The 25,117-nt window shown below is 39.6% G+C and overlaps 1 protein-coding gene across 2 annotated transcripts in view; it reads left to right on the top strand.

The window, feature by feature from the left end:
• The window catches only part of opn7d (opsin 7, group member d), an 89,240-nt gene that overhangs the window by 53,950 nt on the left and 10,173 nt on the right, over nt 1–25,117 (top strand). For both annotated transcript variants that reach the window (XM_087262511.1, NM_001316946.1), the window contains 3 exon segments: nt 13,090–13,177; nt 16,974–17,136; nt 21,416–21,543. In XM_087262511.1, the coding sequence (XP_087118637.1) occupies nt 13,090–13,177; nt 16,974–17,136; nt 21,416–21,543 (379 nt within the window).

Here is a 25,117-nt window from a genome sequence, read left to right as displayed (position 1 = left end):
AGTACAGATACAGCCTTTAAGTACTTAAGTACAGTAGTGAAGTAGTTCTACTTTGTTAGTATACATCTCTGCTTATCTTATAGATGTCTTAAAAGCTAACAATACTGATACTAACGTCTAAAAAACTTTATTTTGATTTCATGGCACCTGTAATGATGTGCCATGTTAATGACTTAATTATTCAGACGCTAAACACGGACAGATGTTTGTTGCTTATGCTTTCACGCTCTTCCGTCTTTTCTGGTGTAGTATAGACCTTTTTCTTGGAACGCAAAATTACTCAAGATGCTTTGCGTGTATGCGCAAGGAGAATGCGAAGAACTTTCGGTCAGCAGCTGATGCATTTAAACAGTCACATTTGGACAGCTTTGAAACGATAGTTTTAATTTATTTTACCAGCTTTTATCAACTATGAACTAATTCTGTTGTCCATCAGCAGCATCTCCTGGACTGATCATTTAAAAAAATGCGATCTAATAGGATGGAAAACTTCTGCTGTGAGGCTTTTTTCCCTCGTTGTCAGACGGCATCTTCTGCAGTTTAAATGAAGCCTCGTCATCGCTAAAGTCAACGTTTTCTCTTTATTTCAAATATATAACCAGCCCAAACAAATGTAATTCACCAAAATGTTTGACACACACACGAAGCCTGTAGTGTGCCACTGACACACTGATTTAATAACTGTGACAAAGTGAAAATATAGGCGTGTCATTTCGAAATGACAGCAAAACACAAACCGTGGTAAAAACAACACACGAAATAAAACACAAAGGCTCGCGATTAGAATGAACAGCAAATCAGCCAGCAGAGGATCAATAATATACTTTTATTGGTCATTTTTGTAAATTGCATGAGTTACATAAGTTTCATGCTAATAATACGGTTTGCTCTATAATACAGCGAAGTATTGCGTGTGTGTGTGTATTGAAGAGCTGCTGAGCTAACAGCTGACAGGCCGGGAACACACACACACACACACACTGTATTTCTGACGGCAGACACGTAAACTAGGAGAACGTTTTTCTTGTATTACTGACGGGCTTGAACCACATCTGACAGATTAAAACGGCTTTAACAGACACATTTCTAAGTTGTGTGTCACAAAAACACTCTGTAATATATTAAAAACGCTATTGAAACCCATTTTCGGAGCGCAAATTATCAGTTGTAAACGCTGTAAATGGAAGTTTTTAGCATTCTACCGGAAGACGCCGGTCGCTATGGCGCCCTCCATGCAGCAGCCATGAAAAAGGTCTCTATATGAAAACAAGCACAATATCAAAACTTGTTTTCGAATGTTTGTAATGTTTCTCTGTAAGCCATCTGTGCGGTATCATGCCAGGGCTCATCGGTTTCTTCTGCTTATTAGGCTAGTACTCATTACATTCTATTCAGGTCTTGAGAGGGAGCTGTTGTTGGCATTGTGACAGCTTTTTGATGGATTTACTCAGTCAGGATTTGAATACAGGTGGAGGGGCATGCTCTGCGTGAGCTGGTAATGAGTCTTCTCAACACCACAGAGCGGGATTCAGATGAGATGGGTATGCAAGAGATCGACTTATTTGGTCATTGCAGTATAAAAAGCAAACAACGGCGTGACAGTTAGTGCTCCTTGACCAGACTACATCTCTACAAAAAATAACTACATTTTAATGTTCTGCCTACAGTAGTAATAGCTATTCAATTATTTTTCAATCATAGTGACGTTAAAGTCAGCATAAACTAGAGTTGATCTTGATGTTCAGCTTTCCAAATATTTTTCAGTGATAGTGATGTTAAAGTCAACATGAACTAGAGTTGTATTTCAGCATGCTGATGTACTTCCAACTGAAATGGAATATTAAGTAGGGGGCGGGGCTTTCTTTTTAGTGCATTATTTTAACCAATGTATTAACCAATATGTCTATCTATTAGACAGTGAAATGCTTTCACATTTTGTCATTTTATTAAAATATTGGAAGGAAACAGACACAAATTTAGGACAAGTCAGGTTAGAGTTGTCAAAAGTATCGAGTTCGGTACCAATCGGTACTGAAATTTTAAAAACGTCCATTTTCCGCTAACATTTGAGCGCTGTTGATTGTGAAATGACTCTGATTTGATGGAAACATCATCAGTTCACCATTTTCTCACTGCTTTTTACCAAGTGCAAACACAGATAGACAGACATTTTTAAAATTACTGTACCAAACGGTACCAAACTCGATACTTCTGAAAACCCTAAGTCAGGGTACTAATGTTATATAGGTAGATCGACTAATTTTGGTTATTGCAGTACAAAAAGCAAACACCGGTGCGATAATTAGAGTTCTTTGACCAGACTCCATCTCTACAAAAAAAACCTACATTTTAATGTTCAGCCTAGCAATAGCTATCCAATTATTTTTCAATCATTCTAACGTTTCAGCATGCTGATGTACTTCCAACTGAAATGGAAAATTATGGAGGAGGCGGGGCTTACTTTTTTGCATTATTTTAACTATTTTTTTATTGTCCATCTATTAGACACAAAAATGCTCTTATATTTTGTCATTTTAATAAAATGTTAGAAGTAAACAGACACAAATTTAGGACAAGTCAGGGTAGAGTTGTCAAAAGCATCGAGTTTTGTACCAATCAGTATTGAAATTTTAAAAACGTCCATTTTCTGCTAACATTTGAGCGATGTTGACTGTGAAATGACTGTGATTGGATGTAAAAGTCTTCAGTTCACCAATTCTTCACTGCTTTTTACCAAGTGCAAACACAGATAGACAGACGTTTTTAAAATTTTAGTACCAAACAGTAGCAAACTCGATATTTCTGACAACCCTAAGTCAGGGTACTAATAGTTTATAGGTAAATTGACTTATTTGGTTATTGCAGTATAAAAAGCAAACAACGGCATGACGGTTAGTGGTCCTTGACTAGACTACATCTCTACAAAAAATAACTACATTTTAATGTTCAGTCTATCAATAGCTATCCAATTATTTTTCAATCATTCTAACGTTTCAGCATGCTGATGTACTTCCAACTGAAAAGGAAAATTATGGAGGGGGCGGGGCTTTCTTTTTTGCAATATTTTAACTATTTTTTATTGTCCATCTATTAGACACAAAAATGCTCTTATATTTTGTCATTTTAATAAAATGTTAGAAGTAAATAGACACAAATGTAGGACAAGTCAGGAAAGAGTTGTCAAAAAATTTCGAGTTTTGTACCAATCGGAACTGAAATTTTAAAAACGTCCATTTTCTGCTAACATTTGAGCGATGTTGACTGTGAAATGACTGTGATTGGATGTAAAAGTCTTCAGTTCACCATTTCTTCACTGCTTTTTACCAAGTGCAAACACAGATAGACAGACGTTTTTAAAATTTTAGTACCAAACAGTAACAAACTCGATACTTCTGACAACCCTAAGTCAGGGTACTAATAGTTTATAGGTAAATTGACTTATTTGGTTATTGCAGTATAAAAAGCAAACAACGGCGTGACGGTTAGTGGTCCTTGACTAGACTACATCTCTACAAAAAATAACTACATTTTAATGTTCTGCCTATCAATAGCTATCCAATTATTTTTCAATCATTCTAACGTTTCAGCATGCTGATGTACTTCCAACTGAAAAGGAAAATTATGGAGGGGGCGGGGCTTTCTTTTTTGCAATATTTTAACTATTTTTTATTGTCCATCTATTAGACACAAAAATGCTCTTATATTTTGTCATTTTAATAAAATGTTAGAAGTAAATAGACACAAATGTAGGACAAGTCAGGAAAGAGTTGTCAAAAGCATCAAGTTTTGTACCAATCGGAACTGAAATTTTAAAAACGTCCATTTTCCGCTAACATTTGAGCGCTGTTGACTGAAATGACTGTGATTGGATGTAAAAGTCTTCAGTTCAACATTCTTCACTGCTTTTTACCAAGTGCAAACACAGATAGACAGACGTTTTTAAAATTTTAGTACCAAACAGTAGCAAACTCGATATTCTGGCAACCCTTTAAGTCAGGGTACTAATGGTTTATAGGTGAATCGACTTATTTGGTCATTGCAGTATAAAAAGCAAACAACGGCGTAACGGTTAGTGCTCCTTGACCAGACTACATCTCTACAAAAAATAACTACATTTTAATGTTCTGCCTACAGTAGTAATAGCTATTCAATTATTTTTCAATCATAGTGACGTTAAAGTCAGCATAAACTAGAGTTGTATTTCAGCATGCTGATGTACTTCCAATTGAAACAGAAAATTATGGAGGGGGCGGGGCTTTCTTTTTTGCATTATTTTAACCGTTTTTTATTGTCCATCTATTAGAAACAAAAATGCTCTTATATTTTGTCATTTTAATAAAATGTTAGAAGGAAATAGACACAAATGTAGAACAAGTCAGGGCAGAGTTGTCAAAAGCATCGAGTTTTGTACCAATCGGTATTGAATTTTTAAAAACGTCCATTTTCCGCTAACATTTGATCGATGTTGACTGTGAAATGACTGGGATTGGATGTAAAAGTCATCAGTTCACCACTTCTTCACTGCTTTTTACCAAGTGCAAACAAAGATAGATAGTTTTTAAAATTTCAGTACCGATTGATACCGAACTCGATGCTTTTGACAACTCTACCCTTACTTTTCCTAAATTTGTGTCTATTTCCTTCTAACATTTTATTAAAATGACAAAATATCGAAGCATTTTTGTGTCTCATAGATAGACATATTGTTTAATACATAAATAGGTTAAAATAATGCACAAAAAGAAACCCCCGCCTCCGACTAAATTTTTTGTTATTATCGGCATAAGTGTTGATGACAGACGGGCTGGTCTAAGTGTTTCAGAAACTGCTGATCTACTGGGATTTTCACGCACAACTATCTCTAGGCTTTACAGAGAATGGTCCGAAAAAGAGAAAATATCCAGTGAGCGGCAGTTCTGTGGGTGCAAATGCCTTGTTGATGCCAGAGGAGAATGGCCAGACTGGTTGGAGCTGATAGAAAGGCAACAGTAACTTAAATAACCACTCGTTACAACCGAGGTCTGCAGAAGAGCTTCTCTGAACACACAACACGTCCAGCCCTGAGGCAGATGGGCTACAGCAGCAGAGGACTACTTTCTGAGAAACTTGAAACTGAGGCTACAATTTGCACAGACTCACTAAAATTGGGCAATAGAATATTATAAACACATTGCCTGGTCTGAGTGTCGATTTCTGCTGCGACATTCAGATGGTCAGGTCAGAATTTGGCATCAAAATCATGAAAGCATGGATCCAGCGTGTCTTCTATCTATGGTTCAGGTTGGTGGTGGTGTAATGGTGTGGGGGATATTTTCTTGGCACACTTTGGGCCCATTAGTACCAATTGAGCATCGTTGAGCAAACGCCACACCCTACCTGAGTATTGTTGCTGACCATGTCCATCCCTTTATGACCACAGTGTACCCATTTTCTGATGGCTACCTTCAGCAGGATAACGTGTCATAAAGCACAAATCATCTCAGACTGGTTTCTTGAACATAAGTTCACTGTACTAAAATGGCCTCAACTAGACTATATATAATATTAAAATGTGCTTCTGCTTGTGTGAATAATAAATTCTTAGTTTTTTTTTTGGAAAGGCGTTTGTACACTTGTCAATGTAGATCTCAAAAGACACTCTAAACAATGATAAAGTGATTTCTGCTGCCTTGTGATCTGATTTTGATTCATACAGTATGTCCTCATCAAGACAATTTGTTTTGTAGTCTGTTATTAAATTTAGGATGAGTTATGATCAATTCGACGCTAATCACCGTAATAGTAAATCAGCATCAACATCTGGCTCATGCTGAAGTTCATATTGGACGTCTTCCCAGGAAATCAAATGTTGGGTAAAGGTGTTTGAAAAGTGTTATTATTAAAAAGTTAGGTAAACTTAATCGAGATGAAGGGGCGGCGGCACGGTGGCTCAGTGGTTAGCACTGTCGCCTCACTGCAGGAAGGTCACTGGTTAGAGTCCTGGATGGGTCAGTTGGCATTTCTGTGTGGACTTTGCATGTCCTCCCCATGTTGGTGTGGGTTTCCTCCGGGTGCTCCGGTTTGCCCCACAGTCCAAAGACATGTGCTATAGGGGAATTGGATGAACTAAATTAATATTTTTTTATTTTTAATAAATTCGCAACAATTTCAGAAACTCTATTTTTCACATTGTCATTATGGGGTATTTTGTGTAGAAATTTGAGGAAATAAATGAATTTAATCCGTTTTGGAATAAGGCTGTGTTACGTCCCAGGACGTACTGTATTTGTTTCTGTTTTGTATTTTCTTTCTTTCTCTGCTACACCCATGGGGTCGCCACAGCGGAATGAACCGCCAACTTATCCAGCAGGTTTTTACGCAGCGGATGCCCTTCCAGCCCCAACCCATCTCTGGGAAAAGGTTCTATACTGCCATTGATAATTTTTTTAGAATATTTAACATGTTTGAAACCTTTTCAATCAACAAAAGGTTATGCTACTTGTATATTCATTGCATTAAAAAAGTCAGAGATTGACTTAACACAAAAAAACAAGTTGGCAGATGCTTTTTTGAATGAACTAGCAAAGTGTTGCTCACAAAACTCATCTTTTTAACTTAATGAATAAAATCTTTGTTTAAGTTGATTGAATGTGTTAAATGTAGTTGTACAGACTTTTTTACAGATTTTTGCTGAACCAACAAAAAAAATCAAGAAATTTCAACATTTGTCAAGTTGGATTTTTTACAGTGTAATAGGTGATGATGAACGTCACCTGCTGCCACTAATGATCCATTCAGTGATTGGAGGACGAGTAAAGTCGTGGGCATTTAAGCAGCTTGTCTCCAAGAGAATAGTGTGTTTTTGTGTGTGCGTGCGTGCGTGCGTGCGTGAGCGCGTGAGCTCTTTTGTGAGACTTTAAAAATATTTTTTGTTTAATTCTTTAAGCATTATTTGTTGATTAGGAGCTTTAATTGGTTTAAGTTCTGTTGATGCTGTTGACCATCTCATACAGTCTTTGTCTAAACCTTTTTTTGATTGTAAGTTAATTTTTGTTTTCAGTACTACTCTGTTAACCACTCTTTATTAATTAGGGATTGGGTTAGAAGAGAGGGGGTGCCATTTTCTTTTTTGTAACCGTTTTCTCCTGTTTATGTTAGTAAGGGAGTGAGTATGTTTGTGTTTTTCTTTTCTTTTATATATTATTTAGTTCTTCTCTTTGTCTCAGTTAGAGAATTTTTGTTTGTTGTTTTGGCTTGAACCCCCTCTTTTTTTTTTTTTTTTTTTTTTTTTTTTTTGAATCCTCCCTTAATCCTTCAATAAATATTTTGTTAATCCTTTTTCAGGTTACATATTTCTTTTGTTTAGTCCTTTTGAGAGGTTGCTCATAGGACCTTAATGCTAACACACACACAAAACTCCACTAAAATTCTGTTGCGTACCTGTTTCCCCCTAGACAGAGTTGAGGGGAACGTAACGGGCTGTAACATAAACAAATTCGGTAAAAGTGAAGTGCTATAAATACTGTCCGGATGCTCTGTACATTCTGTTAAATTCCCGTTGCAGTTTCTGAGCATTTCTAAGCTCTTATATTCTTGCTATTGTATTTTTTTCTCAATAGAAACGTTGTCAGCAAATTCCATTCCAAAGAAGCATTTGTCCTCTTCACAAAAAAACGTGTGAAGATTACACACTCTTGTACAACCAACCATCAACAAAAAAAAGCCTGGCCGCATGCTGTGATTTCAGACTGTGCCAAAATGAACTGAAACAAAATGAACTGTGTGTGTGCGCCTCAGTGTGTGTCTCAGCACTTTACTGATGTCCTTCACTTTGTATGCAACGGAGAGCACAGTCATCATAAAAGTTAAGCATTCTGAAGCATTATATAAGCAAAAATTATAAATCTGCAAAATTGTACACATAAGCTACACGCTCTCTCATTCACACACATTCATACACGTGCTCGGGAGTTGGGAGCAATATTGTTAGACCGCCCGCTCCTGTTTAATTTACACTAGAGTTACCGACCGCTCTCCTGCTTTATTCGGAAATTTATTCCCACACCGCAAGAAATCTGGTCGGGTGCAGACCTCCACACTGAAATACCTTTTTGATGACTTTAGAAAACAGCAATATACTGCACTTTGTATGTTGCTAGGCAACCACTGTCAACAATCTTTGTGCTTTTTTTCACACAGAGTTGACTTTTTACAACTGCAGACGCACGAAGCACGCCATCAAATGTGTGAGGCGCAGCAGGGGGTTAGAACGCAAGGTGCCCAAAACCCAAATTAATACCATTTAAAGTAATTAAGTAATTTAGTTTATATTTATATACAATTGAAGTCAGAATTATTAGCCCCCCTGTTTATTTATTTATTTCCCTAATTTCTGTTTAACGGAGAGCAGATTTCTCCAGCACATTTCTAAACATAATAGTTTTAATAACTCATTTCTAATAACTGGTTTATTTTATATTTGCCATGATGACAGTAAATAATATTTTACTACATATTCTTGAAGACACTTCTTTACAGATTAAAGTGACATTTAAAGGCTTAACTAGGTTAATTTGGGTTAACTAGGCAGGTTAGGGTAATTAGGTAAGTTATTGTATGACAATGGTTTGTTCTGTAGACTATTGAAAAATATATAGCTTAAAGGGGCTAATTTTTACCTTAAATGGCTTTTAAAAAATGTAAAAACTGCTTTTATTCTAGCCGAAATAAAACAAATAAGACTTTGTCCAGAAGAACAAATATTGTCAGACAAACTGGGAAAATTTCCTTGCTCTGTTAAACATCATTTGGGAAATATTTTAAAAAGAAAAAAAAATTCAAAGGGGGGCTATTAATTCTGATTTCAACTATAAAACTATATATATATATATATATATATATATATATATATATATATATATATATATATATATATATATATATATATATATATATATAGTTTATAGAATCTAAAGATCCCGTTAAATTAAAATAAACAAATTTTAACGTTAGTTTCAGTCTGTGTCTGTAGTTTTAAGTATATCTATAAGCTAGTGTGCTCCAAAACAGTGACAATGTTTAGAGAACAAACTGATATAAATATGCAAAGTTTGTCACTTCTGCCTAAAATTGGCTTTTTTTTTTAAAGAGGAGGAGCTACTCTATGTCCCGCCTTCTTTTCATTTTTCAGTTGAGATTACGTCAAGCATTAAATAAAAACGGCCTTTTCAAAGCAATTCACGGGACCTTCAAATGTATACAGTGTCATGGGATGTGTTTGGGTTGGGAGGATTACTAACAAATAAAACGTTTTTTAAAAATCTGAACTGTATGTTTTATTTCTGTTCAATAAAAACACTTTGAGAAAAGAAAATGGCCTCTTACCACAAAAAAATGTATGTTCAATGTGATGAGGGGCTAAAAAGGAGCAAAGCATTTGACATGAACGAACATAATTTGCCTCAATCGCATCTTCCGCGCAAGTTTAAAAAAATCAACATGAGCGGAAAAGTCACGAGGCAAAAAAACATCCTGTGAGTAATCGAGCGTGAGTGGTGAATACAGTCGTCTTTCATGCTGTTTGTATTTTTCTTATCTGTATAAAAACGACTGTCCTTAAACCTCAGGCAAACTCAAGCATCACTCCTCTATTTTCAAGATCAGAGTTGACATTTATCAGCCTCCAGAAAACAGGCCGTTTGGTCATTGACTCCTGCAGTTGTGTATAGATAATAAGAGGCTTTAAATTGATATCAGGGTATCTTTATCTCTGTATTCTGAATACACCATTCACACACAGCCTGTATGCATGCCTGTGTGTCTGTTTTAGGAGGAATTAAGGACACAACACAAAGAAAGTGTCTGTGTGCTTATAGTGGAAGAGACAACAAATGTGGAAAGAAAAAAATCTGTGTTATCTTCTGAGAGGCGAAAAGGGGTTTTCTGGGATACTCGATTCTGAATGGACAATCGTGGCATTCTGTGGTCAAATATTTGATTTAATGACCACAAAACTGTATTAACTATTTCCCCAGGCCAACAGTTTCCGATGGAGCTGTTTTTAGATGCTTTTTTGTTTCCGTATTTGGTTGTTTAGTTATGGATATTTATGTTGTAGGGGTTGTTTCTTAAAAGAACTGACTAATCGAAATCGTATCAATAAATCTTGGTAGTCACAGTGACTTAATCGTTTAATAAACAACCATATATTCATTTACGTTTGCTATTTTTATGTGTACACTGTAAAAAAAATACATTATTTTAGACATTTACGGTAATATAGCAGCCGTTAAAATACAAAAATTTCCTTAAATTTAAGTTTCCGGTAAGTTTCTGTCATTCAACGACTTCCGCTTTAAGATTTAAGTGAAGTTTAATTTTAAACTAATTTCGAGAGGAGCATGTGCTCATGATTGACCCAGCTGGTCTACATTAGCTAATTATGATCCTCCAATCAAAGGATCCCAAATCACTATATATATCCTCATTTCCTTTTCTACAACTATGTTCGTCTGGAAGAAACCCCCCTCCTCCCCTTCTTCCTCCTTGATCCAGAATGGGCGGCACGGTGGCCCAGTGACTAGCACTGTTGCCTCACAGCAAGAATACCAATGGTGTTGTGTCCTCGCTGAGCCATCTGGTATTTCTGTGTGGAGTTTGCATGTTCTCCCCGTGTGCGCGTGGGTTTCCCCCGGGTTCCCCGGTTTCCTGCCACCATCCAAATGTGCTCTATATTATAGATAAAACAAGCCTAAACCTTTTTTTATAAAGTCTTACTCTCAGGAAGTTCGCCTTGGCCTCAACAGCAGGGGAGTTTGAGATTGACCTATGCTCAATCTCCACTCGCCCTGCAAAAGGGGGGGAGCCCTGGGCTCGAGGATCCCTTGAGCTCAGGGCTCTCTCCCAGGACAGCATGCCAAACAAGCTATGTATAAATCATGAGCTAAGTGTGAACTCTTGAAAGGGCTAGCATTGCACCAGATCCCCTTAAGGGGTTTCATTTGAAAGTGTAGAATCTATATTTTATGCACAAATGCATCACTTTGGTTTTTATTCTACTGTACAAAAGTTATTTACTCTTAAATACACAGTATTTTGGAGACCCGAGCTGGGTATTTTACATTGGTTCATTTTCATATTTTTCATATGACACGTGTACAAGTTATAGCTCAAATAAAAGCTTTAGCTGGTGCTCATACGGTTCTAGCATTCTTTTTACTGAATTATATTCACATATTAAACAGTTGCTGAATGAATCCCTGTGTTTCCATGGCGCAGAAGTGAAAACAATACATTTATGATCAATAAGCAGCCCCAGATAGCTCAGACAGCTGTCATCTCTTACCTTATGCTGTGTGCTTCAGGGCCATTCTCCTCTGTTTTTGAGGTGATGTGCATAAGTAATCCTTTTATATGTCTGACGTGGTCCAAACACAGTGAATTATGTTTGATCAAACAAAAGAATCGTCAAATATGTAAACAATGATCGGTCCATGTGGCTTGTACAGCACCTCTCATCAGTTGGAATACAAAAACCTTTGCATAGATTATGGTAGAGACATTTTTCTTTTTCCCTATGATTACAGACATGTGCAGGAACAACCAAAAATAATTACAGCATGCTAAACCACACAGAACCTAAAAGGTACACTTTCAAATTTGAGTTCATAAAAAAAATAATAAAAAATCCAAGAAAGGTCTATACCTTTAGGAGCAAAGATGAGCCGAGGATCGCCAGTTTGCCAAAAATTACAGCTATTGAAATGCTTAAAAACAATGTTTGTCAAAGAAAGAAAGGAAGACATTTGCATATTTCACCTACAACAGTGCATAACATCATCAAAAGATTCAAGGAATCTGGAGGAATTTCAGAGTGTAAAGGATTGGGGCACAAGCCTAGGCTGAAAAACCATGAACTCCGATCCCCCAGGTGGCACTGCATAAAGAATCCTCATTCATCTATAAGCGATATCATTACATGGGTTTAGGATTACTTTGGCAAACCATTGTCAAGTACCATAATACATAATTAAATCCACAAATGCCAGTGAAAACTGTACTGTGCCAAAAGCAAGCCCTATGTTAACAGTGTCCAGAAGCGCTGTCAACTTCTCAGAAGCATCTGGGATGGACTATCACAGTTAAAACATGTACTGTGGTCAGATGAATCAGTATTTAAGGTACTTTTAGGAGAAATGGATGCCATGCGCTCCAGGCCAAAGAAGAATAGGATCATGCCGAATGTCTCAGCAACAAGTACAAAAGACAGCATCTGTCATAGACAAGGACCCTTGGTAAGGCTAACTTCTGTGAGGGCACCATAATTGCTGAAAAGTACATAGAAATTTTGGAGCACAATATGCTGGCTTCAGGGCGATGCGTTGGTGCAGTTGGTACTGCTGTCGCCGCACAGCAAGAAGGTCGATGGTTGTGTTTATTTTTTTTAAATATATAAGGAACACATTACATAATGTTTGTTGTATTCTCTGCATTGAAATACAAGTCAAGATACATGTAGAAATCACTACTTTCTATTATCATTTGCGTTTTCCATGCTGTCCATGTCTGATTTGGGGTTGTACCTTGAAATGTAGTGACTGACCAATCAGACGCGAGTTTTCCAGACAGCCATGTAATAATCCCAAAAAATAACTGCTGAAACTAGCACATGCTCATACTTAGAATCATCTTAACGATCAGTGAATTCATTCACATCCATTTTTCTTTTTATAATTATAATGCCCATTGGATAATCAGGCCCTGAATTAAACAAGCCAAAGTGAAAGCTTGAAGAATTTGTTTTCTAACAGAGCCAAAGTTATCCATAGAAAAAAAAAATCCCTTCTATACATGTTCTGTAAAACAATCAGAGCAGACATTTTTGTGTTGGCATTAGCTGTGAGCGGTATTCTGGCTCTTTTGACTGAGAGATGAGCTGCTAATCTCGATTGTAATGGACTCGCCATGAAGCTCATTGAAGCGCACAGTCCTGATTGAGCCCGAATAAGCCCTCAGCTCTCCAATCAGTGCTTCATACTTGTTCTTGTTTCAGCTTCATCCTTTTCCACTGTCCGTCTAAACTTCTTGTCTTGTCTTTTATCTCGTCTGCAGATGGGAAACACCTCGGAAACGACACATTTTGTTTCCAAAATCCGAAAGGAGCACGACGTCTTTATGGGTTCCCTTTACTCAATCTTCTGTGAGTACAGTATTTACAACTGTTTCTTTGACAAATTTAGAGCCTTTTAGCCTTTATTTAAAAGGCAGGCGAGAAAGTTGAGGGGGAAGACATTTTTATATACAGTCAAGCCCAAAAATATTTATACCTTTGACAAATTCTGACTTAAAGTTTTTGTTTAAATGTAAATAAAAGCATAAAAGCTGAATTTTTTTTTTCCACAATGATGCATATTCAGTGCTCAACATTTTGAAAAGTACCTCTATATATATTCCTGAAGTGCACCAAACACGTCCCAGGAGCTATGTTTTTTTTTGCAGTTTTTGTTTTCGCAAATCCACCAGAGGCCGCTGTGCACACTTTTTGAGATCTTAAATTTCTCTCGCGAGTGCCATTCGCACAAACAGTTCTCACGTAAATCAACCAGAAGCCGTTGTCGACTGACTGACTGACTAACTAACCGATCGACTGACCCACCCTCCTCCTTTCCTAAACCCAACCAATAGTGTTTTCAAAAGCACAGATTGACCTGTTCACCTATTTCCCTAAACCCAATCGACAGTTTTAAAAAGCAAGCGAACGTAATTGGTCAGCTGGTCAGCGCGAAAGGGAACAGCGTCATACCGCCCCATAGCATTCGTTTTAAAAATTAAATGCAGCCTAGGATGCATATATGAGTACACCCCTCACAAATCTCTCAATTAACTTGATATTTTCTATAGGAAGCTTTACATTATTATATGCAGCATAGGCTCATTCTGAAAACGTATCATTATATACATTTCTAGAGATTGCGAATTATGTAGACAGAAGTACGTATGGCTGGATTTCGTCTTGCCTTTAAAACAAACGCTATGGGGTGGCATGAGGCCAGTCCTTTTTGCACTTACCAGCTAACCGCTTACCTCCATATGGACGGCTTTCCCACTGCTACCAGTTTGTTCGGTAGTTCGCCATGTATGTCGGTGGAATCGTCGGTTTTGAAAACACTATTGGTTGGGTTTAGGCAAGGAGGAGGGTGGGTCAGTCAATCGGTCGGCCAGTCAGTTAGTCATTCAGTCGACAGGGGCCTCTGGTGGACTGACGCGAGAAGAGCAGGCGCGAATGACACTCGCAAGAGAAATTTGAGATCTCAAAATGCGTACACAGCGGCCTCTGGTGGATTCGCGAAAACAAAAAATAAGATTAAACATACCTCGAGGGACGTATTTTACACTCTCCTGAAATATATATAAAGATCTACAGTTACAGAATGAGCCTGTGTTGATTATATGTGTGCATATACATTAGATTAATTAGTACTAAAGCCAAATCTGGAGCTAATCTAATAAAATAACGAATAATGGTCCAAAATTAGTACACTGAAATTTATGTTAAGTAAGAATATTAAATGAAAAAAAATTAAACAATTAAAAATAAATAAATAAATAAATAAATAAAAGAGCAAAATTCAAGAGAAACAAATAAAAATTATAAATATTTCACATGAATTTAAATGTATTATCTTTTTGTTTCTAAAGCTGTTCATTGATTACCTCGAAAGGACTCGAACCTGCAACCTATGAATCCCAAATCCAGCTCTTTAACCATCAAGCCATTTTGCTCTTTGTAATTTGTCCTTGGAAATGACTTTGAATTTGCTGAAAGTATATTGAAGGAGGTTTAATAACATTACATCACTGCCTGTTGCTCAATAGCTACCACAAAATAATGTGAGGTTACACGCTTTCTGAATCGACCATTAAAACATACAAATCATAAAACCAAACTCATCGTTCTAAAAAGCCCCATAAAATTGATGTGGGTATCCAGTGCAGCCTTAAGGATTGTCCTATAACTTTTTGTCAAGAAAAAATAGTTGAGTTTCGAGAGTTTCTTTCAGTGCGTTTCATTTGTAACATTCATTTATTCATTTTCCTTCGGCTTAGTCCCTTTATTCATCAGGGCTCGCCACAGCAGAATGAATCGCCAACTTATGCAGCATATGTTTTACACAGCGGATGCCCTTTCAGCTGCAAATACAGTGGTTATATTGTACTAACACTTATCGGCCACTTTATTAGGTACACCTATCCAACTGCTCGTCAACACAAATTTCTAATCAGCCAATCAGCTGGCAGCAAATCAATGCATTTAGGCATGTAGACATGGTCAAGACGATCTGCTGCAGTTCAAACCGAGCATCAGAATGGGAAAGAAAGGGGATTTAAGTGATTTTGAATGTGGCAGGGTTGTTGGTGCTAGACGGGCTGGTCTGAGTATTTCAGAAACTGCTGATCTACTGGGATTTTCCTGCAAAACCATCTCTAAGGTTTACAGAGAATGGGCTGAAAAAGAGTAAATATCCAGTGAGTGGCAGTTCTGTAGGCGCAAATGCCTTGTTGATGCTAGAGGTCAGAGGAGAATGGCCAGACTGGTCCAAACTGAAAGAAAGGCAGCAGTAACTCAAACCAAGGTCTGCAGAAGGGCATCTCTGAACACACAACATGCCGAACCTTGAGGCAGATGGGCTACAGCAGCAGAAGACCACACCGGGTGCTACTCTTGTCAGCTAACAACAGGAAATTGAGGCTACAATTTGCACAGGCTCACCAAAATTGTACAATAGAAGATTGGAAAAACGTTGCCTGCTCTGATGAGTCTTTTATTTCTGTTGCGACATTCGGATGGTAGGGTCCAAATTTGTCATCAACAGCATGAAAGCATGGATCCGCCCTGCCTTGTATCAATGGTTAAGGCTGCTGGTGGTGGTGTAATGTGTGGGGGATATTTTCTTGGGCCCATTAATACCTATCAAGCATCCTGTCAATACCACAGCCTACCCGAGTATTGTTGCTGACCATGTCCATCTCTCTATGACCACAGTGTGCCCATCTTCTGATGGCGACTTCCAGCAGGATAATGCACCATGTCGTAAAGCGAGAATCATCTCAGACTGTTTTCTTGAACATGACAATGAGTTCACTGTACTCAAATGGCCTCCACAGTCACTAGATCTCAATCCAATAGAGCACCTTTGGGATGTTGTGGAATGTGAGATTCGCATCATGGATGTGCAGCCGACAAATCTGCTGCAACTGCATGATGCTATGTCAATAAGGACCAAAATCTCCAAGGAATATTTCCAGTACTTTGTTGAATCTATGCCATGCAGGATTAAGGCAGTTCTAAAGGCAACAGGGGGTCCAATTTGGTACTAGTACGGTGTACCTAATAAAGTGGCCCATGAGTGTACTGTATATATTTTATGCATGTAATTGCATTTATAATTACAACATTGACCCATCCCCTTACACCTACCCTTAACACTACCACAAAACCTGTCTCCAACCTTACCGTACGTCTTGTACAATACAAGATAAACACAATAAGTACATTGTACTAATTTTTTTATGTTAGTACCTAGTAGTTAAGGCCACTTCATATAAAGAGGGACCTCATCATTTTCTGAATATCAGCACACAATCTCGGTGTGTAGAATTTACATTACCTGGCATTTCTAGGCATTCAGATCCTCCACTTCTTGTCATTCACTAACGTTTGATCTACAGCAATACTATATTGTGAACACTAAAATATCAAGGACTGTTAGATCCAAACCTCGGAGGTTACTGGCAAACGGAGCAAGGGGACATACAGCGGTTTAAAGAGTGGCTTCAAATCGTAAAGTACCAGAATAAATCATAGCAGTTTCAGCTCTTGCCAAGCAATAGCAAAGCAGTAAAATAGGAGCTGCGGAGTGTTAGATCAAGAAGACAGAAAGTGCTTGTGCTAATGCCTGTTTACTTCACTTAATGCTTTTTACTTCTTATTTCAGGTATCCTGTCGCTGTTGGGAAATGGCGTCCTGCTCCTAGTTGCATATCGAAAGAGATCGTCTCTGAAGCCGGCAGAATTCTTCATCGTCAATTTGTCCTTCAGTGACCTTGGGATGACGGTTTCGCTTTTTCCCTTGGCGATCCCATCAGCCTTCGCTCACAAGTAGGCATATTTACTTCCTCTTTATTTCTTTATACGATGTAGATTGTGTCCTATTTACTTGAATTCAATTCATCTGTATTTCTATAGCACTTTATACAACACAGATTGTGTCCAAGCAGCTTGACATAAAGGAAGAAAAGAGAATAAAAAGTCATAACAATATTTAAAACATGTCATAACGAGTCTTGTGGAACATTCCAGCAAGTCTGGCAGGCAGGAGAGTTGTGTATGGGTGTTTCCCAGTGATGGGTTGCAGAGAGCTAGCTGCATTAACGCATTAACGATTCTCTTAGATCACGTCTTTGATAGTTTACTGTGTGGTTGTCACTCGCATGAATTAGCACAGATTTGCCTGTGATTTCAACCATATGTCAGCGATTTCTCAAAACCTGTCGGCGAGTCAAAATCGGGGCTAAAATCATGTAGTCAGAACTCGGCATAACGTGCTTAAATAGTGTGTGTATGCAATGTCCTGCAGCTGTGTGAGCATAATCAGTGTCCAGATTGAAAACAGCTGTAGATGGTCGATTGGCATAATGCATTATGGGAGATGTAGTCCGGGGTGAATGGCTGTTGGAATGTACATGCGGCTGGACTGCTAGTGAGTCTGGTCCCCAGCTAATACTGTCACGGTATGGGGGTGGATGGAGAGGAGGCGAGGACCCAAATGCAGGAAGTGAAGGATTTATTAAAAAATAAAACAAAAACAAACTCAAATCTCCCCATGTGGGGGAAAACACAGCATTATTATACACACACAACTAGACTTGCTCTTGGCATGACACACTACTTTAAATCACTGTTGTAAAACAGATACCAACAGACCTCATACAACAGAGAAGGGAAACAATCAACAACGGACCAGCACAGAACAGAGCACACTAGGAGAATAAATAGGAAAGACAAACCAATAAACAGACAGGCGGACAGGTGAAAATAATAATTACAAACAAGAAAACAAGGTGGGTGGGACAAGACAATAGACGCGAGAGCGCATGACAGAGACGAGACAAGCCATGCGCTCACATAAAACAGGACAAGAACATGCAGCCAATGAGAGAACTCATTAACCGCATGTTCATGACAACACAAGCACAACACTGAAGCACACGACAAAAGCTTGTGACCACAATGTAAACATAGAGTCACGTGCTTTCACAACAGACGCAAGACACGAGCACACGATGAATGAAAACTATCACCGTGCGCTCACACACGCAGCGTGCATGCTTCATCCAAGCGCCGACCAAAACCGAAACCAACTAGACTGAGACGCTGGGAATGAAACACCACGCTGCAGACAGACGAAAACACAAACACGAGTACAAGAGCGCGCGTGTCCGAGGGCCGCAGAGCCTGCGCGGCCGCCTCTGATTTATACTTCTGCGTCAAACGCCGCCGTATGCTACGGCGCTGACGCTGGCCCTTTGCCGTGGCCGTCGCCGTCACTGACGTGCACCTCTCAAAAAATGTAACTACACGTCGCAACGACGCGTAGCGTAAGCTCTGTGATTGGTCGGCTTGGTAGTGCTGACGAGGCTGGGCGAGACAGAGAGCCGCGCGAATGGCGCGAGCGATTGTTTACAAGTGTGGAGTCCCGTCAAGGAGCTCCGGATGGAAAGTTTTGTTTTGTGTTTACCTCATAGTTAAAGTTGTTGCAGGTCCGCCGGTTCCTGCCACAAAATGAGCGAGTTTGAGCCACTTGTACATCCCGGAAGTGTTCAGGAAATGCAAAAAAGCAGCGAAGAAACTCGACACAGAGGAACATTTACACCTCACTGCCAACTAGCGTTTCGGAAGTGTTAATGCAGACCAACAGAGACAGCGCGCAGAAGTATAAATGCACAGCCACAAGGCTGATTTATACTTCTGCGTCAAACGCTGGCGTATGCTACGGCGCTGACGCTGGCCCTTCGCCGTGGCCGTCGCCGTCACTGACGTGCACCTCTCAAAAAATGTAACTACACGTCGCAACGACGCGTAGCGTAAGCTCTGTGATTGGTCGGCTTGGTAGTGCTGACGAGGCTGGGCGAGACAGAGAGCCGCGCGAATGGCGCGAGCGATTGTTTACAAGTGTGGAGTCCCGTCAAGGAGCTCCGGATGGATAGTTTTGTTTTGTGTTTACCTCATAGTTAAAGTTGCTGCACGTCCGCCGGTTCCTGCCTCAAAATGAGCGAGTTTGAGCCACTTGTACATCCAGGAAGTGTTCAGGAAACGCAAAAAAGCAGCGAAGAAACTCGACACAGAGGAACATTTACACCTCACTGCCAACTAGCGTTTCGGAAGTGTTAATGCAGACCAACAGAGACAGCATGCAGAAGTATAAATGCACAGCCACAAGGCTGATTTATACTTCTGCGTCAAACACCGGCGTATGCTACGGCGCTGACGCTGGCCCTTCGCCGTGGCCGTCGCCGTCACTGACGTGCACCTCTCAAAAAATGTAACTACACGTCGCAACGACGCGTAGCGTAAGCTCTGTGATTGGTCGGCTTGGTAGTGCTGACGAGGCTGGGCGAGACAGAGAGCCGCGCGAATGGCGCGAGCGATTGTTTACAAGTGTGGAGTACCGTGAAGGAGCTCCGGATGGAAAGTTTTGTTTTGTGTTTACCTCATAGTTAAAGTTGTTGCACGTCTGCCGGTTCCTGCTACAAAATGAGCGAGTTTGAGCCACTTGTACATCCCGGAGGTGTTCAGGAAAAGCAAAAATGCTGCGAAGAAACTCGACACAGAGGAACATTTACACCTCACTGCCCACTAGCGTTTTGGAAGTGTTATTGCAGACCAACAGAGACAGCATGCAGAAGTATAAATGCACAGCCACGCATGTTACATGCGCCGTTGGTTACGCCGGTCATTTGACGCAGAAGTATAAATCACGCTTCAAGCAGGAGCGTGCACACTCTGCAAACACTCACGATGGCACGCGCGCACACAGAGACAGAAACAGGACCAGACAGGGCTAGCGTCCGAGCTCTGCCACCAAAACAAGAATTTACAAGACCAGAGTGGCAGAACCCTGACAAATACTTGTGAGAAAAGTTCTGCATTTGTGTTTTATGCGTATGCTTCTACCTAAGTTTGTGTATTTATTTAACATATTTACTTTGTTAAATAACAATAAATAAATACCTCCCTTCCGCTAGCCAGCCAGATTACAATACAGTTACAATACAGATTACATTCACAGTATCAATAACCCAGCTCTGTCTGTGGCTATCAGTTGCTCTTTGGATTTAGCTAATCAAGTACTTTGCAGTGATTTATATGCCTGCTTTATGCCTGTTGTTGTACATTTGGTAACATTTTAATTCAAGCTGATGGCGTATGTAGTTTTGTTCCATAAACAACCACGTTTGGAAGTGGCTTCACATGACAAAAACCTCTCAAGACTTTCAGCAGTGTTCAGGTCAATTGGGGGTGAATTCGTGTGTGGAAATGAATCCTTCTTTTACAGTTTGAGCCTGATGAATCTTGGCACTGTCATCATGGAATATGGCCATTCCGACATTGCTTTTTAAGAAGCTCCACACTGCATCAGTTACGGTTAAAAGAACTGTTGCCAAAGATATAACAAGTCCAAAAAAAACCTCATATTAATCACTGGAGAAAAAGGGTCCAAGCATAGCCTTGTATTTGCTTACTTAAATTCAGTTTGAGACTTCACAATTTGGACATAAAACCACATTATGAGAAAAGCTGAACATATAAGGAATCAAAAGAAACAACCTGGTCATTAGTTATGTTTTCATCTACCTATTTTTAATGTCCATTTTGGAATATTGCATAGAAAGATTCTTCATAGGCTACACGGTGGCACAGTAGGTAGTGCTGTTGCCTCACAGCAAGAAGGTTGCTGGTTTGAGCCTCGGCTGGGTCAGTTGGTGTTTCTCTGTGGAGTTTGCATGTTCTCCCCATGTTGGCATGGGTTTCCTCCGGGTGGTCCGGTTTCCCCAACAGTCCAAAGACATGCGGTAGGTAAACTGGGTAGGCCAAATTGTTTGTAGTGTATGTGAATGAATGTATGTATTTATGTGTGTGAATGAATGTGTGTGGATGTTTCCAAGAGATGGGTTGCAGCAGGAAGGGCATCCGCTATGTAAAACATATGCTGGATAAGTTGGCGGTTCATTCTGCTGTGGCGACCCTGGATTAATAAAGGGACAATGCTGAAAAGAAAATGAATGTAATGCATACATCTAAAATTTAAATATAAACGCAGATCTCTCTCTCTCTCTCTCTCTCTCTCTCTCTCTCTCTTTCTGTCTGGTTTTCTCAGGTGGTTGTTTGGAGAGCTGACGTGTTTATGCTATGCTGTATGCGGCGTCCTCTTCGGATTATCCAGCCTGACAAACCTCACGGCTCTGTCGTCCGTCTGCTGCCTCAAAGTCTGCTTCCCAAACTACGGTAATCTTCCTTTGACAACATTCAAGTCAAGATGGCATTTGTGAACGTACACTTGAACGAAACGTCATGTCTCGCAGGACAACAGTGCTACATGAATACACATAATCGTAAATAAGAACACAACACTGGACTTAAGTGCTGATTTTAAATCTATACATAACTAACACATCAGAGCTGTAATCTAACTAATAACTATACATAAACTATAAGTACTTAGCTATACACATAATTTAAACCCAATAAAAAAAGAAAGTAGTGATTTCTATATTTATTTTGTCTTGTATTTCATTGGGTGAGGCAGGGGCGCAGTAGGTAGTGCTGTCTCCTCACAGCAAGAAGGTCGCTGGGTCGAACCTCGGCTCAGTTGGCATTTCTGTGAGGAGTTTGCATGTTTTCCCTGCCTTCGCGTGGGTTTCCTTCAGGTGCTCCGGTTTCTCCCACAGTCCAAAGACATGTGGTACAGGTGAATTGAGCAGGCTAAATTGTCTGTAGTGTATGAGTGTGTGTGTGAATGTGTGTGCGGATGTTTCCCAGAGATGGGTTGCGGCTGGAAGGGCATCTGCTGCGTAAAAACTTGCTGGATAAGTTGGCGGTTCATTCCACTGTGGTGACCCCGGATTAATAAAGGGACTAAGCCGACAAGAAAATGAATGAATGTATTTCATTGCAGACAATGCAGCAAATGTTATTTAATGTGTTCCTCATGAGTTTTATTGGGCTTTTTTTCAACATGAACACATTTTACAATCTTATTTACAACACTTTTCAAAAAAAAAGTTGCAACAATAAAGCGTTTGTAATGTTGCGATTCCATTTTACAGTACTTAAAAGATGTTTAGGGACTGAAGACAACAAGTGAGTAAGTGTTTTAGGTGTAATTTTGTTCCATTCTTCCTGCAAACAAGTCTTATGCTGCGTTCACACCAGACACGGAATGCGCGTCAAGCACGAGTGATTTACATGTTAAGTCAATGCAAACGCGCAAATAGACATCCTGCGGCGCGATACGCGCGAATGGCGCATAGCGAATGACGCAAATTGCGCAAATGGTGCGGTGCGAATAGCGCGATATGCGCGAGGCGAATTGAGCGTTTGCGCGTTTGACGCGCTTACAAGCATTTCGCACGAATCTCTCGAGTTCGAAAATCTGAACTTCAGCGGACATTCGCACCGCTTTAACCAATCAGAAGCTTGCTCTTGTGGGGGCGTGATTGTGATGTAGAACCTGTTAATGGAGGATTTCCCCCGGGACACCAACAACAAGTCATCAAACTGGGCTTGGCTCAGTCAGAAGCACCGCTGAAAGTCTCCGTCATCCAGGTTCAGTTTCTGGAGGAGTTTATGAGCTCACAGAGCTGGATGCACCTCTGAAAGAATGCAGTGGACTCAGACAGGACCCAAAACGTATCGACGCTGTTTTTCAGTCTCCATAAAGCACATTAACACTGTTATTTTCTTAATAAAATCCATGTTAGCCATTTAGCTATGAAGCTAGAGTCATCGGGCAGACAGAAGCCCTGCCCATCACGCGAATCCGTGTCTGTTTTGAAGTGAATTTGACACGCGATTGAAGCGGATTTGACACGGAAATTAAGTGAGGGTCGATGCGCGAATAAGGCGAGTAAACTCAAATGTTCACGCGGCTATTTACGTGCGAATAGCGCGATTTAACCGCGCGTTCCGCGTCTGGTGTGAACACAGCATTAAGGTGGGCAACAGTACTGCTTCAAAATGTGTCTCAAATATTCTATTTAAGACAGGTCGGTACAGTAGACAGGCCAGTTGAGTACCTGTATTAGCTTCCTCCGCAGCCAGGACTTTGAAATACAACATAAGCTCATTGTGGGAACGTAGCCCTATATATATTTCTGGAGATCATGAGTTATGTAGCCAGAGCTACGTATGGCTACATTTCATCTTTAAAATGGATGCTACGGGGCGGTATGATGTCGTGTCTTTTCTTGCTTACCAGCTTACTGTGTACCTTCGCATGGATGGCTTTTCTGTTGTTGCCAGTTTGTCTGGTAACTCAACATCTACGTCAGCAGACTTAAGACGCAGAGATGAGTTGATCACGACAACAGAGTTGAATTCTGGTGACGAACAGTTCCAGAAAGTGGAAGACAAAAACAGAAGCCAAAAAAAATTTAATAAACAAGTAAATAACAGGCTGAGAACGTGGTAAAATCTGAAAACGTGGTAAAAATCAGACGAGGGCTTTTCTTTTTCTGGATTGCTTTTTAAAAGTGTAGTTTGGGTTTAGGGAAGGGGGTGGGCAGGTCAATTGGTGCTTTTTAAAACACTATTGTTTGGGTTTAGGGAAGGGGGTGAGAGGGGGTATTTCAGAGTAGCCGGTCGACAGTGGCCTCTGGTGGATTTCTGTGAGAAAAAACAGGCACAAATGGCACTCACAAGAGAAATTTGACATATGAAAAAGCGTGCACAGCAGCCTCTGGTGGATTAAAAAAAACAAAAACTGTAAAAACATATCTCCTGGGACGTATTTTGCTCTCTCCAGAAATGTATATGGGGTGCGTAATCAGAACTAACCTGGGTTGTTGAAATGTGTGCAGAATGTGAATTAGTGCAGACTATAGTAGTACTTTTACACAAGACAGAACAATATTTTGCAAGAAATGTATTTAATTTTGTGCAAAGGAGGTATTTAAGGTTCATGAAAACAACTGATTTTGTTATGCAATCACAGGTAAACATTGTTTTCTTATCAAGTCCTTGTAATTTAATTCAAGTTTATTTGTATCACACTTTTCAGCATAATTATTGTTTCAAAGCAGCTGTACAAAAAATTCACATTATTGCGTTACAATCAATTTCGGAAATGTTAAGGTTATTAGTTGCCATAACTTTAACTAATTGACTGGTAACTAATAGCTTTTAACCATTAAAGTTATTATATATAAGTCAAGTTTATTAATAAACTAATTTCGAGAGGATCACATGCTTATGATTGACCACAGTTGGTCCTGCATTAGCTACTGCATGATTCACCAATCGGAAGTTTCCTAACACATTATAAATAATGTTCCTTACCTCAGTCATCTTCGGCTTGAAGAACCCCCCCCTTCCACCCCTACTCCTTCTTTCTTTTCCTTGATAGGGTGGCAAAGTGGCCTAGTGGTTAGCACTGTTGCTTCCAGGGCTGGAGTGGGACTCCTTTTCAGCCCTGGAGTTTCAAGCCTCAGACCGGCCCATCTCAGTTCACGATTGACTATATTAAAATAAGGTCATTTCCAATTCAGTTACTAATGACACTATCACGTCTTTTTTTGAGAAAACAGCTGCTTTAGAACTTCAAATGTTCATCAACCCTTACAGTATTTTATGTCTTAACAATACAAATAAGTTACTCAGACGAGGATCAAACTCGGGTCGGAGGCGCGGTAACCTAACATGCTAACCACTGGACCACAACAGCTGTACATTAACTGGTGACTCATCTGAGTTATATCATCATTAACCTGCAGGCTGCATCTTGCTCACGAGGCTGGGATAAAATAGATAAAGAGAGAAGAGCTGCTGTAAAATAATGAATAAGAACACTGTGGTCAAGTAA

This window comes from Danio rerio, chromosome 8, assembly GCF_052040795.2.
Source record: "Danio rerio strain M-AB ecotype USA chromosome 8, GRCz13ab, whole genome shotgun sequence".
NCBI lineage: Eukaryota > Metazoa > Chordata > Actinopteri > Cypriniformes > Danionidae > Danio > Danio rerio.
Note: the sequence above shows the minus strand (reverse complement) of the source record. Positions and strands in the feature narration are given on the sequence as shown.